Here is an 18,455-nt window from a genome sequence, read left to right as displayed (position 1 = left end):
TTGGTTGAAAGATTTAGTTAGTTTATTCTGGTAATTTTATATCTTATTTTATCTTACAAGTGTCACGAAATGAGAGAAACAAATATGAAGTTAATAAAAAGCGAGAATCACACTTACCTTTCATCTGATTGAATTTTATCTAGTCAATGTCGAGAACACTAGTTATGCGACCACATTGATAACTGGCAATGGACGCACACCGAAACGGAAGTGCAACATACCAGCCGGGTGAAATCCGGCGTCTTTGCTCAGATCCTCCCATGCGATCATTTCCCATCCCCATGCCGCACTTTTACGGCCATTCATGTTGTAATATCTGCATTTTGTAGTGTTGAGCAGCTGTTTCAGGGGATTTCTGTGCTTCAACTCGATGAAATAGCTACAGTTGACGGGAGATCCCTTGAGGAGTTCGATATACGCCCCGACAACGCCGTTAGACTTCAACTTTACGCTCAAACACCACTGTCTGGCCTCGTCATCCCGGATTCGATATGAGTACAGGAACACGCCTTTCTGGAGGTTGGTCAGTTTTGGATTGAAGTTCATGACAAGATGTTTGCTACAATGTGAATGCTTTTAGTACGTTATAGTATTTATATGGTATACGGTATTGAACACAATCAACATAACTTACTAATCGTATTCGTCAGTAATGGATTGCAATCGTTTTTGCAAACTTGTACAGGCGTCCTTTTTCTGTGTGTATTGATGTACTAACAGTTGTTTCTCAATCAGCAAATTATGCGGCCGAATGCCAATCTTCATAACCAAGTCGCCCAAATAGTTGCAAAATCCTTCGTCCGCGATATGAACCGTTTTTACCAAATCGAATGTAGCGGCTTTACCATCCAACACAAATGTATGACGAATTTCTTTGGTGTAATCGCGATGGGGCATAACTACAACCAATATGTGGCGGTATTGCAGTATCTGGGAATCCGTGGGAATCGGTTTGATTTGAACGACTGCCGACTTAGTGATTGTCAACTTCCACTCCACCCCGTGAGCGGATTTCATCACGAAGTCATATATGGCATTGGTCTTGGTCTTCAGGAATGCGGGATACACGAACTGTTGAAATTTATAGGGTGGAATCAGCTGGCTAAAAAACAAAGCGTTACTAGAGAATACAACCATTAATCCGTTCATACCTAGGACGATCTTTTTCTGGTAAAAAGTTTATAACTTGAGGACTTCCTATTACTTTTGGGTACCATTTTATTTAAAATCAAGTGGATTAGTAGTGCTAAAAAGTCTAGGTTATCTTCCTTCTCTGCATCTTACCCCTTATTCAATGCTAAGTCTATTTCTTAGAATTTTACTTATCATAAATGGTTTCTACTAATCACTTATAAGTAATATATAAATAAAGTCTACTCTCGCATAACTTGTGATCTCGCCCGAAAAGCCATTGGTAACCGAGTGTGTATAGCTAATTGTTTATAAGTAAATGAATGGGCAGTGCGCATCGTACCTTCGTGCTATGCGTACACGAATTCTCTCTGCTCTTGGAAGTTTTCTTAAAAACAACCTAAAGCAATAAAACAGTACTTTTCAGTGCTACAAAAACAGTACTTTTCAGTGCTAAAATTAAAAACGGTACTTTTCAGTGCTACTAAAACAGTACTTTTCAGTACTATTTTCTACTATTGATCCCTTTACGATCCTTGTTAGGACCCGTGCCTTCGATTTTTTGTTGGACCCGTTGACGAAAGCTAGCGGTGGTAATCCTTCTTGGACACCGTCTTGGGAAAAAACCTCTCGAAGGTCACGTCTTCTTTCGTTTATTAATTAAACATGGTATCAACAACAAACAAAAGGAAGGGTGAATCTCTGAATTCACTACTTCCTTCCAAAAAAGTGGGTTTTAAAACTGTTACTACACGTGGCAAGAATGGAAGAAAGGACGTTTCCCCGGAATGCGAACTTTCTTCCAAGGGTGAAATGAATAATTGAATCGAAATGAGCAATCAGTTCGATGCTCTAGACAAATTTTCCGAACACCAAATCGAATCAGCCTCTAGCCCAGGCTCTTTGATTCAAGTGAGGAAGCAAAGAGTGCCGCCTATCGTGGTCAGTTGTTCCGAATTTGGGGGATCTTGAACTCCATTAGGGGAATCAAGGTTTCCTTCCACATCGCAAAGAAAGGAGACTGTCGCGTTTTGCCGGAAACTCTTAAAGATCGCGAACTTCTTCTCAAACATCTTGAGGAGAAGAAGCACATTTTTTTTACTTATGACGACAAAACTGAACGTTTGTTCAAAGTTGTCTTGAAAGGTCTCTCAAGTGACTATAAATCACCTGAGGAGATCAAAAATGGAATAAATGATTTACTTGGATTTTCCCCAGTCCAAGTAATCATTATGAAAAAGAGAACCCAATCTGGCAATGTTCGGAAAGGGCTTTCTCAAGAATTTTATTTAGTTCACTTTAACAAAAAAGAACTATATAATATTAAAGCTTTAGAAAAATCAAAACTTTTGTTTGATGTCCGTGTGACATGGGAACATTTCCAGAAACCTGGACGAAATTACCAGAACCCCACTCAGTGCCGTCGGTGCCAAAAGTGGGGTCATGGTACAAAAAATTGCATGCATTTGCGGAGGTTCTTCTCACGCCAAGGACGTCTGTCCAGTGAAGGAAGATACCACCAAGTTCATATGCTGTAATTGCGGGGCTAATCATAAGTCAAATTTTTGGAATTGTCCATCACGCAAAAGAGTCATTGAGGCTCGTGCCAGGCAGATGAAAGATAATATCCGTTACGATAACGGTCGTTTCCGGAATTTGCCTCATTTTTCAGTTAACGATCGCTTGATCATGAATCATACCCATCAGGAAGATCATAATCATGCTCATTCACAAACTAATTTTAAACCGACGGGTAGCCGTTCGAATCTTTCAATTTCGAATGTACAGGTATGTTCCGATTTTATCACGTTCCGATTTTGTCACGCTCCGATTTTGTCACGTTCCGATTTCGTCAACAAATTATTCCGTTTTTATCAACACAAAAAACATGATTTTTTTTATTTTCAAAATGATAAGAATATGAAATAAATACTTATTTTGAAACTTTTCAAATGCTTTTGCTCAGAGTGGAATTTTCGACATTATGTTAATATTGAGCACCTACGAAACATGGTAGGTGTCAAGTCATATACGATTCAATAATGTTTGACACCCTATCCACTAATCAATTGTATAGTTCAAACTGAGCATGGTCTGTTGGACAAGATTGGTCCATACTTCAAACAATCGAAAGTTGCTCTGGCCACGTCTTAGCAACAACTGGAATTTGTGATTATTTGAATACGTACTTAAAAGATCTCTCCTTTTTCTTATATAACATGGCATTAAAGAATTTTCTATGTAAGTTTGATAGACATAGGGAATGTTCATTGAATACTTTGGACCATTTTGGCGGTTTTTCGATCCCCCTCCTATTATGGTATGATTTTTTGTATGAACATAAAAATAATTTGTATGACACGAAAGATATCTCAAACCCCCCTCCCCCAAAACCCCTTCCAAGATTAATGGACGATTCCATATATGTTCAGTTCTTTTTTTATACAATTGGGAATGGACTCAAGAATGTTTGGGCAACAGCAAGATACATCATCGAGTTAATTTTATTTTTGAAACGACTGTCGACCCCGTCATATTTTAGACATTATTTTGTATCTCTCAAACTTGGTAACATTGCACAAATTATAGCAAACAGCCATTGATTAAATCCTGTTTCAAGTGGCAGAGGAGTGAGGGTAAAAGTCTGAAATGGCTGACAATTCAAGAAACTGTTGATAATGCACGTTCTCACGTCACGTACGTTGCCATCCCAAATTTGCTAGGATCTTGATCTCCCTTCCCATGAATTCCTTCACCACATGGAGACTTAAGGATCAAGAATCCATCATTCAATCATCAGCAATCATCAAAAATTAAAAACCAGTTTTTCCGTTCAAATTTCAATCGATCCTTATGAAAATCTGTCATCGTATTTCAGATAGCAAATGCAATATAATGATAGATTTTCTTGAGCATTGCTTCGATTTTGAGCAAAAAACTGATTTTGGAATTTTGTAAAACGATGATGGTTATTTTCCTCTTAAAGGTTAATGAGGAGTCTCATACCAACAGTCACACTCTTTTTCATGAAACTTTACAAAAGAGTTTCTGAGCTTGATTGGCCGCTCGTGGATGCTACTCCAGTATCGCCAGATCAGCTGCGCTTACACAAGGAACCAACCGAATGACTGCTTGGGACTAACAGGCATCCTCAGTGTATAAGTGCTGGCGATCTTCTATTTTTAGACGATAATGGTGCCTGCCACGTCAGAATGCTGACCAATGTGGGGAAGGGGTAGGAATCGATGATGCATTATACTGGCTCCCACGTAGACCGTATATACCACTGCATCTACGCCAGTTCATGCGGGAGTGTTTGAATTGGGGGAAAGGCATGGCAGAGAGGTTTGCTTTTGTGGTTAGCAGACTGCCTATGAATCAGGCGTAAGCTAAGGCATGCGCGTGGAAGAATGGAAGCGTTAGGGAAACGGTTTCTTGTCCGTCTCTGGTTCTAGTGTTTGCTATGAACGAATAGTTTGAGTGTGACAGATTTAGAATGGAAGATAGAAGCATGTGAGAGATATACAACTACAAAGTACGAGGAAAGGGACGGGCCTGGGATTGAACCCATGACCTTCTGCTTATGAAGCAGAAGCGGTAGCCATCAGACCACCAACCCCGTCTAAAAAACTTTACAAAAGAGTTTCTTACCAAAAAGTTCTAATTTGGTGAGAGTTTATACACTTTTGTGTTTTTTAAGAACTTTTTCTATATAAATAAAAAGGTTTGGTGTTTGTATGTCACGAAATTGCTTAAGAACGGGCTAATAGACTTGCATGATTATTACACTGTTATCAAGTGTTCCAACGTGTTTGAGCGAAGGAAACGAAGGAAAAATTCTATGGAATAACTGGGAAAAACTAATGTGTCGTTTTGTATGAGAGCTTGCATGCCACATTTCAGCAGCCTACTTGATGGCAAAACGAATTTTGACGGGACCATTAGTGTTTAATATTATTTTTACTTGATAAACAACAAGAACTTTAAGTTATTTAATTGCCAGTCGCATCGTGATCTAACGTAAAGCTAAAAGGCGATGGTGACGCTGTTTTTGATTTGCGATTAGTGCATCTTTGTCGAAGTTGATAGTTTTTTTTTTATCTTTAATAACGAGATTTTTAGTCCTGGGCTAGTTCATGTCGGGACCAACGGCTTTACTTCCCTTCGTTACCATAACCTTGAGGAAGTCACCATAAGGAAGTCGTCACCATAACCTTGAAGTCATAAGTGACTATCTCGGGTATGCAATTTGATCCCAGGTCATCGACGTGAGAGGCGTGTGTTCTAATCACTACACCAGGTCCCCGAAGAAGTTGATAGTAATATCTTTAGAAGAAAAGAATCACAATAATTTTAGTGATAAGGCAGCGTCTATTTATTACGTAACGCTAAAGTTGAAAAGTTTTGAACTCCCCTTTCTCCGTAACGCTTTTTATTTGAAAAATTTCAAATTTTTGTATGAGCCGTAACGCTTGAGCCTACTAACCCCTTCCCCTAGAGCGTTACGTAATTTGTGGACGGCGCCTAAGATGTAGGCAATTCAAAGCACAGGGAACCGTAAATATTCAATTCAGTTTGCAAAACTTTCGCAAAATAACTCCACATTCAATGGCCAATCGGGAGTGCCCAAAAAAGCAAAAAAGGCTCTCAGTTGATAACTGCAGGAAAGCTGCGGAAAAGGCTCTTTCTCAGTTGGCATGTAATGCCATAAAAAGAAGAAGAAGAAAGAGAAGAAGCAAAAAGGACAGTAAACAAAATAGTGACTTATTATTTTTTTCTTGAAAAAATAAAAAAATAAAACTATTATCAGCTTGACCCACTTCATTGTAGTTATTTTTACAAATATGACGAACCTTATGGTGCAAAGGACATTTATGTGATTCTCGTTTTAATATTCTATAATACATTAATTGAAATTCTAACCACGAAAACTAACACTACAAATGATTTATTACAAAATCATATTTATTGATGCAATGAATGCAATCAACTTCCATAACGAACTAATAAGAATGAACACTCTAAATTCTCGTCACAGCTCCTAAACATCAATACTATGTATTTATATGATGAAAATGTGTATTATCCTGACAAAACTGCAATTTTATTTTGAAATTTGTAAAATATTTTGTCTAAGAAAATATTCCGTTTTTATCACGGTTCCGTTTTTGTCAACTGAAAATTACCGATCGTGTTGATAAAAACGGAACATACCTGTATCTACCCAAGGAAAATCCTTTGCCGATATCGTAGCAGGAAATTTGAACTCCCCCCCCCTGTTCGTACTATTAGTACCCATTCTACTTGTTTCAAATCAAATGGAAAAAAACCCTACCGCCACAGGTAACTCCGCTTCTTCGTCTACCGTAAATTCTAATGGGAAATCATCAGATAATGTGTTTAATTTTCTTACGGTTAATAACGTGCATATAGCAGTTATTACCGAGACGTATTTAAAACCTGGATCTAAACTCAAAAGAGATCCTAACTTTTTTGTTTATCGTAATGATTGACTTGATGGGGCATGTAGGGGAGTTGCAATCATCATTCATAGGCGTATAAAACATCAACTGTTTTCGTCATTTGAAACTAAAGTTTTTGAAACTTTAGGTGTTTCTGTTGAAACACAGTTTGGTAAATATACTTTCATAGCTGCCTATTTGCCTTTTCAATGCTCTGGACAGCAAGTTAATTTGCTCCAAACTGACTTGCGTAAATTGACTCGCAATAAGTCAAAATTTTTTGTCATTGGTGACTTTAATGCCAAACATCGGTCATGGAATAATTCTCAAAGTAATTCCAACGGCAGAATTTTATTTGATGAGTGCTCTTCAGGATATTTCTCAATTCAATGCCCTATCAACATGTTTTTCCTCTTCTAGAAATCCATCTACGATTGATTTGGTCTTAACCGACTCTAGTCATCTTTGTAGCCAACTGATTACTCATGCTCATTTTGATTCTGATCATTTCCCTGTTACATTTCAAATATCCCAAGAAGCGATTCTCAATCCTATCAGCTCCACTTTCAATTATTTACGAGCCGACTGGAATATATATGAAACGTATGTTGACTCTAATCTTGATGTTAACATTTCTTTAGAAACTAAACTTCTCGCATACTCTGAGATAACGCCCTAAAAGCCATTGGTAACCACGTGCGTAGCTCGTTGTTTCTGAGCAAATGAAAGAATAAGCATCCAAACCAACATCACGGGCAGGTAGATATTGATCCTTTCTTCCCCATAGCGTTGATAAATGACATGAAAATCCATTCAAATGCTCAGAAACAACGAGCTACACATATGGTTACTAATGGCTTTTAGGGCGAGATCAGAAGTTATGCGAGACTTGATATTGACAATGCTCTTGAAACTTTAAAAAAAATTCCATTGTTGAAGCCCGGAGCATTGCAATTCCAAAATGTGAAGTAAAATTTGAATCCGTGATTATAGACGATGATCTTAAACTCTTGATCCGTCTTAAAAACGTGAGGAGAAGGCAATTTCAACGCACTCGCGATCCTGCTATGAAAATTATATGGCAGGATTTGCAGAAAGAAATCAAGAAACGTTTTGCTCAATTAAGAAACAAAAATTTTGAAAATAAAATTTCTCAATTGGACCCTGGCTCTAAGCCCTTTTGGAAATTATCTAAAATCTTGAAAAAACCTCAGAAGCCAATACCGGCATTGAAAGAGGAAAACAAATTATTACTAACTAATTGCGAAAAAGCTGAAAAACTTGCTATGCAGTTTGAAAGTGCGCACAATTTTAATTTAGGACTTACTAGTCCAATTGAAAATCAAGTTACTCAGGAGTTCGAAAATATTCTCAATCAAGAGAACGTTTTCGAAAATGCCTGGGAGACTGATTTGGAAGAAGTGAGAACTATTACTAAAAAATTCAAAAATATGAAAGGCGATGATGAAATTTTCTACATTCTCATCAAGAAACTTCCAGAAAGTAGCTTATCATTTTTAGTTGATATATTCAACAAATGTTTTCAATTAGCATATTTTCCTGACAAATGGAAAAATGCTAAGGTTGTTCCAATTTTAAAACCAGACAAAAATCCAGCAGAAGCTTCTAGCTATCGTCCAATTAGTTTGCTTTCCTCCATCAGTAAACTTTTTGAAAAGGTTATTTTGAACAGAATGATGGCCCACGTCAACGAAAATTTATTTTTGCCAATGAACAGTTCGGATTCCGCCATGGACATTCGACCACTCATCAACTTTTACAAATTTGATCCGTTCCAACAAATCTGAAGGCTATTCTACTGGTCTTGCTCTTCTAGACATAGAAAAAGCATTCGACAGTGTTTGGCATGAAGGTTTGATCGTAAAATTGAAAAACTTTAATTTTCCAACATACATTGTTAGAATAATTCAAAGTTATCTGTCAAATCGTACACTTCAGGTTAATTATCAGAACTCCAGATCTGAAAGACTTCCTGTAAGAGCTGGTGTTCCTCAAGGCAGCATTTTGGGACCAATATTATACAATATTTTCACATCTGACTTACCTGAGTTACCTCAGGGATGTCAAAAATCCTTGTTTGCGGATGACACAGGCCTCTCCGCCAAAGGACGAAGCCTGCGTGTCATCTGTAGTCGATTGCAAAAAAGTTTGGATATTTTTTCTTCATACTTGCAAAAATGGAAGATTTCTCCTAATGCTTCCAAAACTCAACTAATAATATTCCCACATAAACCAAAAGCTCTTTATTTGAAACCTTCAAGTAGACATGTTGTTACGATGAGAGGGGTTCCAATAAATTGGTCAGATGAAGTTAAGTATCTAGGGCTCATGCTTGATAAGAATTTAACTTTCAAAAATCACATTGAGGGCATTCAAGCCAAATGTAAAAAATATGTAAAATGTCTCTATCCCCTTATTAAAAGAAAATCAAAACTTTGTCTTAAGAACAAGCTTTTGATATTCAAACAAATTTTCAGGCCAGCCATGTTGTATGCTGTACCAATATGGACTAACTGTTGTAATACCAAGAAGAAAGCTCTGCAGAGAATTCAGAATAAAATTTTGAAAATGATTCTGAGGCTTCCTTCTATTGCCACGATTAATGCGTTATATGTTTAGGTTAAGTTAGGTTAAGTATATTCAAAGCGTTTTTTTTTTCTCTTATAAGCAGGTGAAATCAACTCACCTGTAAAAAATCTGAACTGCTACGGCAAATGAAATGTAATATGTTGTTAACAAAATGTTGATAAAATCTTAAATTTGTTTTACCAAATTAGGATGATAGTGTTGTCTAATAACACAGAACATCTAGAAATAAGAAATGAATGTAATGTTTGGAATGATACTAATGAGGAAATTAAAAAAAAAGCAAATGAATGAACTAGGATGAAATCTATCACTACTGGGAGAGCATCTTCTCTTCATCGTAGCATTGCTGAATAACGTGTAAATCCGTTCGTTTGCTCAAGCTACAAACTCGGGTACCAAAGGCTTTCAGGGCGAGATCACAAGTTATGCGAGAACTATTCCTTACTAGATATTTCGTATCTCGATATCGAGTTAGGGACATTATAAAAGCAAGCCAGATAAACTACTGCATAAGTATTTGTTAAACAATTACTTTTTCGAGTGTTGAAACGAATATTCTTACGGTTTTTATTGTAGTGGCTGTTAGGAGCATCCTCTAACAAATCATATTGTGCTCTGCAAGATAAATCCACGTAATGCGATTATCTGGAAATGTCGATATACCGTCGCAGTGATAATAAAAATAACCAAATGTTTCAGATTTAGCAAATTTGAAACATTTGCGTCCATGAAGAACAAAAAAATCCAAGCCTACTTGAATTTTGACGTTGCGTTTGAATTGCGCGCATATCTTCTGCGCGTTAGCGCCGCCGCTGGATGTGGATTTAAAATGAGCGCCGCAGTAATGACACTAGACAAAAACTCGACTGACAGGGCCGGGTCGAGTGAAATTTTTGGTTGATAGTGACTCCAGTCGAGTCATTTTGGTCGACTCGACTTATAAAATAGACCCCTAACGAACAAAGAGCACATTTTGTGTTAATGATCAACACACAATTATTTGGACAAGGAGGGAAAAGAACAAAATAACATCAAATTTACTTCGGAAAAAGACGGAAAAGAAAAGCTTAAATTTAATAAGCGGCCAGCATACAGATTACAGATGACGAACAGCTGGAAGGAATTTGGGAATTAGTCTCCGAAACCAATCATCGACGCCAGTAAGGCACAATACTTGTCTGAGGTAACGTGGTCCCTCGCACTGCGCCTTACCTACAATTATGGGTCCTCTGATTGTGGAGGGAGCACGGAAGGTTATTGCTCCTCATCGATAATCGAATCTGCATCGCTGTAGATCGAGTAGTCCAACGAATTGCGCTACCGGATGCATCGTCAGCCTTGATTGGTACCCTGTGAATAACCAGCTCACATCCTTCCATGTTGTCTTCTGGCTCACTTGGCGTCTCGCTAAGTTTCGCTTGGCATTCATCAAGAAATATCACATCCCTGGAGTATCAAGGAATATCACATCCTTAGAGCCTTCGCTGTACTGCCCATAATCGCATTACAGTCCCATGTCGACTTTTGACCGATTTGCGTTTTTTGCATAAATCAACTCAACATCGTCAGAAGATCGATAAAAACTGCTAAAAAAGTAGCCTTTGTTCCTAACATGTACAAAAACAAACCCCATTTGTGTTGTCCCATCTTGAAAATATTCGCATAACAACAAAGATGGTTAAAAGGAAAAAGATGATCGACTCTTTATTTTGCCATATATTTTGTCGACGACACGTTATTCAAGTTACACTACTGCCATCTGTTGAGTCAAAAGCGCGTAAACATTATATTCAGCTAAATTGAAATCATCGTGCAATCAAAAAACGAAAAGTGGAAGAAATCAAAACAACCACGCTTAAAAATTGTTACACAGAAGTGAGTTCGACTCACATAACATCAGGCTTTTCTGGAACAACACAAAATTTGAGTAATTTTTATATATACTAAAAACTGTTCATGTGCTGTTTTTTTTCTTCTTTTTCTCACATTTTATACCATTTAGAGATGATTGGCAATGTCGCACATCCACGTTTGAGCCGTGTACCTTTTTTCAAACGTGAATGTCATAAACGAACACCTCAACATCTGGTGGTAACTAGAAGAACATTGCATATTAGTTGGCTTTTGACTCACCAGAGCGGCACTATTCATGTCGCCTAGAAAACACGAGAGTCGGTTATCTTTTTCCATCTAACCATCTTTGATAACAGTCACATCAAAGTCCGTATAGTGATCGGGCTCAGAATGGGTACCACTTCTAGTACTACATTCGGACTCTCGATACTAGGTACTAGTTATTCACTGATGTGTAGCGAAGTAAAGGGAAATCAATTATACAGTGAAACCTCCATGAGTCGATGTTCTATGTCTTAATATCGACTCATGGAACCATACTTAAACAAAATTTCATGGTAACTATTATGATTCGCTCAAACAGCTTTCCAAAGCATTTCTGTTCCATGAATCGATGTTTCTATGAGTCAGATTTCAGATATCGACTCATGGAGGATTGACTGTATTTAATACACACTTGCTTACGACATTAGAAATGTCATGTATTCACGTTGTTTCGAAAATATTTTTAAATTAGTGGATATCACACATAATTATGTATTTTCAATTACGATGCATAACAAATTGTCGCTTATACAAATATTAATCTTCTTTTATGTCCGTAGGGAATAAAAACTAATAACCAACAAAAAATAAAATAAAATAAAGTTAAATCTACATTTTTTATTTAAATTTTGTAATGATTCTTTGCTGGTGCTCAGGAATATCGAACTACTTTTGCGTTTTTCGATAACTGGTAAAATTAAGGAGTACTTGCTTGTAAGTGTGCAAAATAAAAACTTTTCAATGCGAAAGCAAGATTTCCATATAAAAACAATCAGTAACCACATCGTCTTCTTCATCTGCTTATTGGGAAAATACAGAAAGACTTTGGCTCGGCACATCCCACGAGCCACTGTATTTTAGATCTGCGGTCAAGGCTTACAGAAGTTGCCTGAAAAATTTGTTCCGTCATTCTGGATCTCCCATATAACAGATTAGCTAGGTTGTTCTGGAACATCTCGAATCATTTCCATCGGATTCCATTTCCGCACTATCCAAAAGATGATCATCTGGGTCTCTCATGACTGGGACTCATGACTGTAAGCGCATTCCACATCATAACGTGTAATTTGAGAAATCATTCAATCCGATGTTTTTTTTTTTATCTGGTGGTTCATCCATGGACATACAGTATACTATCCGTAATTCGCTATTCCGTATCTCGATATCGAGTTATAGAATGTGTAGTAAATGTGGGTTTTCATCACGCAGAGAAATACCAGCTATTCAAAACAATAAATAACTTTGTTGTTCTCAATAAACTTGTTGAATTTGTTGTAATACAAAAAATGCGTTGGAACAACAATCATTTTTATCAGAATAAAGCAACAGTATTTTTGGATTTACTGAGTACATTTTTAACTAGATTTATTTTTGAAACAACAAAAGAAAAACTTTACGTCAAATGAAAGTTTATTTGTTTCAATTTACAATTGATTCTAATAATTATGCACGTAGCATAAAAACTGTCTCGCCATTTTGTTGCTTAGTAGAACCAGTGAAAAAGCGAATGTTTCCGATACATTATATTAAATTGAAGTACATGGCGTTGTTCGTGCGAGAAGTTCAGGTCATAGATTTTTGTATCAGTTTTGGAGTAAGGAAAAACCAGAATCAAGTTTATTTCTGGTGAGTATTAACCATCTTTTCTAAAATTTTAATTCCACTAATGCATTCTCCAGTATTGCAGTCAACTCTTACACGAGCCGGTTATTTCATCCCGTCACTTTGTCGCGAAGCGGATAAAGAACATTCTCCAGTTAAATAGATTTTGGTGCATATTCCAATACTTCTACTTTCACAAAATAAAAGTAAAGTAGACGTTTCGTTTTCGTTGTTTATTGTTTAATTCCTAAAAAAAATAATAAAGGGACTGGGACCAACAAAACAGTGTTTTTATTTCAAACAAGAACATTGTCACATCAAAAAAACAGTGTAATTTAATATAAAAAATGGAAGGTTTTATTTCAATGCAAACATTTGTTGTTTCAAAAGAAAAAAAAGTTGAAACAAAAAAATATTTTGTTGTATCCCGTTTAACGCAGCTGTCAAATTCAACAATTTTTATTTTTGAAATAAATTAGGAGTTGTTATTGAAACAATAAAAGGCAATTATAAGCCGGCAAATAATACAGATATATTGTTGTAATGATACAGAATATATTTGATATTAAAATTGTTTTCTCTGCGTGATGGATACCTCGATGGTCCCTTTAACCATACCCTGATTTGTGTTCTTTAACACGATATTTCCCTAACTCGATAGTCGCCTTGATATCGAGTTACGAAGAGTTGACTGTACTATAATAACTAAATTTTTACGACCAAAGAACATAAATAGCAAATGAAACAACCAGTGCATTAATGACAATGAGTGTTTTAGTAGCTGTCGAACGAGCCGATGAACATGATGGGACTGGTATGCAATTATATTGGTATATTATATTGTATATAATCGCATAACAGTCTCGCTACGATTTTTGTGCATTTTAAGGCAAATTTTCAACTTCAATTCAAAAGAATTTTATTAGGTTTGTTCGTGTACTCAACAAACAGTGATATGTAGCAATTTAACACGTTTTAGTCCAAATAAAGACTCAAAATGGAGCGAAATTGTTTCCACATTTCAATCGTCTTTTTCTCAGTTTGTCGTTTTCCAACATGGGACTGTTGTGCAAAGAGGGGCAGTGTAGCCAATGAAAATACACGCTTCAGACTTCTTGTCCCATTTCTTCCGCGTCTTCTTCGGCACATTCTTTTTGTCAGCAAACGGTTGACCATATGCGATGGAACCGCGATTACCTCTGCCTAAAAACTGTTATCCAGATCTTCATCGGACAGCGTAGGGTGCAGAACCACTTGGGCGCTTCCATGATTCACTTGGGCATGGGGGATTTTTTTCGGGACCGAATTGTCTGAAACTTTGCAATAATCAGCGACGCATATTGTGGTTAAATATGAGCTCTGTAGTTTTCAAAAAACCCCACTGCCGAAGTGAATCAAAAGTGCCAAGAATAGGATCTGGCTCCCTACTACTCGTTCTCTCAAACAACATCCTGTTCATCCTCTCTGCCAATCCATTTTGTTTGGGTTGTACGGAACAGACGTCTCGTGCTGGATTCCTTCATTTCGCAAAGTTTCGGAAATTTCGGTTGACATACTCTTTGCCATTGTCTGTCCTTATTCGCTTGATCCGTTCTCCAGTTTGGTTCTCCGCAAAAGCCTTATAATCATGCAACGCCTCGAGCACTTCCCTTTTCGGCTTCATAAAATTAACAACGGTTTTCCGACTAGCGTTATCGATAAAGGTCAGAAAGTAACGGCTGCTTGCTTGTAACGAAACCAGATCTCCCGGTAATCTTGTTTGATTGCGCACCGTCTTCCAACTCCAACGACTTGATCTTGAGCACATACGGCTCGATTGGACATCATTCTTCAATAACTTCAAATTTTTCACGGTGAAAATATCTTTCTCCGCCAAACAACGCTGTTTCTATAGAAACTGTTCTGGGCCGATAACCTGATAAAGTATGTCTTACTCAGATGAGGTTCGGGCAACTAATGAACTGGGAGGGAGGCACCGATACTACACACGAAATATAAGACAACGTTATTTTGAAATGCAAGATAACTCCAGCTTGCCAACAACAATCAAGGCAGGCTTCGAGAAAATCGGTAGTTTCCTTTTGTTGTGCACCTTCGATCTTTCCTGACAAACATGAAAAAAAGGGCCACAGTTTTCTATGCACTAAATATTAATTTTCATTGGAAAAAGTAGAACGATGCGTTTTTCAATGCTTTATGTTCAATCAGATTAAATGGTGCTCACATGACATTACTTGCGTTATGTGCATGAATTGATTTTCATTAGATTTTTATCACTTTTGAAGAAATACGAAAATGTGTTTTAATCAGTTACGCGCTTTTTTCATGTTAGTCCAATGTTTGTGATCTGGGCTCACAGTGACAGTTCGTGACAGCGGAATCTCGGCTCACTATGACGTATAGAAATTTTGTATTGGTTTCTCCCTCCCAGCTAATGAACAATCTTCATTCGAATAATTCAATGATTACTTAGATTCTAACAAGTACGAACCATTTATACAGTCGACTCTCCACATCTCGATGTTCAACATCTCGATATCTCTCCCTATGTCGATGATTTTTTCGGTCCCTTCAGTCTGCATACATTTTCACCACGGTGGACAAAATTAAGAAGGTGATATATTCCGAAAACTGACAGCTACTTGGGGGTCGTCCATTAATTAGGTAAGGGTTTATTGGGGGAGGGGGGGGGGGGGGGTTTGAGATTTCATACGCGCCATACAAATTATTTTTAATTTTCATACAAAAAATCTTACTATGGGGGGAGGGTGGGTCTAAAAACCGCCAAAATTGTCTTACGTAATTAATGGATCGCTCCTTGACGACGTCATTCCTATCTACCCCGAACAAATTTACAAAAATAAAGATCTAGTGAGCCGGAAGATAGGAGTGACGTCACATGTTTACAATCAAACTTGATATTTACATCAGTAAAGAGCCTGCCTTGTTAATTTTTATGCCGTGATTTTCACTCTCCATATCTCGATATCCTCCTTATCTCGATATCTCCCTATCTCGAAGTGATTTTCGTTCCCAATTTTCTCTCCGTATGTCGATATGCCCATTATCAAATCAAAGGTTACTAGACTAGTTTTTAGAGATTCGAAACAATTTACGAAGACGAAATGACATCTGTTTGTTTTTAGTTTTCCTGGATACGGAGTGATTTTCAATCTAGTATTCGTTGAAAATTTGTTCTATGTCTCGATCTCTCCCTATCTCGATGGTCCCTTCGATATCGAGATGTGGAGAGGCGACTGTAATACGAAAAATTATAAGAATAGAGATTGAATAGTATAGAAAAATAACGCAAAAAGCAACGTATTTTAACTGCCAGAAAAATAGGGGGAGGGTGCAGAGGGGGGCAAACAAAAAATAAATGACCTAAACATTTTAGGAAGATTTAAAAAAAAAAATAGATCGTCCTGGGTATTTTGGGGTTAATAAGTTAAAGCTAATAGCATACCATTCAATGTCGTCCACACTTTCCAGCGAAACGTCGTCCGGTGTAGCAATGAGTTTATCACACTTCTGGGCAATACCCTTAGACTGCTGCAGGAACTCGTTCGCCGAGAGCTGTTCGACCTTGCTTTGCATGTCCACCAAAATTTGGTCACATTCCATCGTCAGTTCCAGCTGCTGCTTGAGCTTTGCCTTACGGATACGCGTCATTTGCGATACTTGCAGATCAGCCTCTTTGGCGATCGCTTCAATTTCCTTCCGATGGAAGGCTTCCTCCTTTTCGAGCAAGCGCAGATTCCGTTCGTAAGCGGACGCGGTTCCTGAACGAAGGCCGTTGTGATATTTTTCCGCCTGAACCAGTTTTGACTTGACGACGGATAACTTTTCACTGTAAACGACGGCTAAATTGGACACCTGGTGGAGGTCATGTTCTCCAATGTCCATACAAGCGCTGCAAATTCCTTCTGCGCAATTCAGGCAGAATAATTTGCATATTTTGTGGTGCAATTTACAAAGATCGTCTTCGGGATGCTTTTTGGTCGGGTATGATCCAATCATGGTTTCCACTTGAAACTTGTTGCACAGATGTTATCAACTAGCGGATGTTATATGAAACGTGAATATGATCCTGAAAAAAATAATAGGAAGAGCTAAGTTCCGATATACTTTGGGCAATATACTACAGCGGATACTTACTTGAAGCTATTTGGTTACAATCCTATATAAAATATAAGTTTAATCAAAACTAGTCGCCTCACGTCCAGCACGTGAAATTGGTAGAAAGCAGTGAAAAAGTATTCTCAAATTTACAGTTTCCTTACAGAAGAAAGAAATTTTCCTCACTGCCCTTCAATGTTCAAAAATAAAGTTATTTTCGTTCAGTTAGACCTAAGGGTTCATTCAAATATTACGTAACGCAAAATTTTCCCATTTTTGCCCCCTCCCTCCCCACGTAACAGCTATTGTGTAGAAATTGTTAAATTTTTGTATGAACCGTAACACTATGTCAGACCCTCTCCCTCCCCCTGTTGCGTTACGTAATATTTGAACAATACCTAAGACAGTTGGACAACTTAAGTTAGGCGCGTTCTAAACATGGTTACCAACTTTACCACACACATAAAATTTGGCTGCGTACGTTAGCAGTACACTGAAAACATTGTGCTTTCCCATAAATCACGCGTAACAATTTGAAAGGGCTTATGAAATCAACACGGTTTTGTAATGAATGAGCTGTTTAAGTTGTTGACATTCATTGAGTGTGCACAGTTTGGTAGCCGAAAGTTTGTAGAAAAGCTTTTCGACAGGAAATAAATGAATTTCCACAACTTATGCAGCTTATTCACTACAGGTTTGAAGCTGTGGCCACAGACAAACAGCCGTAACAGCTAGAACAACTATCAATTCAAAACATAGTCACTTGAACATTTACGTCCAATGCTAAAAATACTTCATTTGGCCAACCGTGAACTAGGTGGCGGTAGTGAGCAAACGTCAAACTCGAACAAAAGTGAGGCGACCGCCACAAGTGGCTCGTCGGCCAACTACTAAATATTAGAATTGGGCGCTATTCTACTGTACGATGAAAATAATTAGAGTGTTACGTCTGTTTGTCTGTGCTGTGGCGATCTACAAGCGTTTTTTTTTTTTAAGATCGTAAGCGCGCGAAATCCTGTTCTGTGCAACGTGGCCTTCAGGAGCACATCCCAAGAAACAATTTTTGCTTTAAAAAAAGTTTCTGAGAGCTGTTTTATTAAGCTATTTATATAAGCTATATTAATATAAGTTGCTTTATTAAGTCGCTTAACGAAGCTTAACTTAGTTTACATTAAACTACTATTCAATGTTGGAGAGCAGGTACATCACACACCTTGTAGCGGAGGTGTCTGGAGATAAACATATTGTAAGATAGAGGTAAGAGAAGAATTGTAATATATGCCCAGATAGTGAATAAAAAGAGGTGCTTGTTGAAGAGTAGGCGCTTGATGAACCAGCAAGCCATGGAATAGTTGTAATTTGACGTTAAATAAATGTATGAGTTAGATCGTTCCCAACCTTTGAACAGAACAG

General features: G+C 37.5%; 1 protein-coding gene across 1 annotated transcript; it reads right to left on the bottom strand.

Annotated features, from left to right (window-relative positions):
* On the bottom strand, positions 1-17,272 carry LOC5570734 (E3 ubiquitin-protein ligase TRIM37). The gene is made up of 4 exons (XM_001659278.2): positions 17,082-17,272; positions 16,390-17,013; positions 635-1,102; positions 1-559 (listed from the first exon to the last, which is right to left on the bottom strand). The coding sequence occupies exons 2-4, from the start codon at positions 16,941-16,943 to the stop codon at positions 163-165; spliced, it is 1,419 nt and encodes a 472-aa protein (XP_001659328.2). The 5' UTR covers positions 16,944-17,013; positions 17,082-17,272; the 3' UTR covers positions 1-162.
* Positions 17,273-18,455: the final 1,183 nt, after the last annotated feature.

Source organism: Aedes aegypti, chromosome 2 (genome assembly GCF_002204515.2).
Source record: "Aedes aegypti strain LVP_AGWG chromosome 2, AaegL5.0 Primary Assembly, whole genome shotgun sequence".
Lineage (NCBI taxonomy): Eukaryota > Metazoa > Arthropoda > Insecta > Diptera > Culicidae > Aedes > Aedes aegypti.
This window is presented reverse-complemented; position numbering and strand designations above follow the sequence as displayed.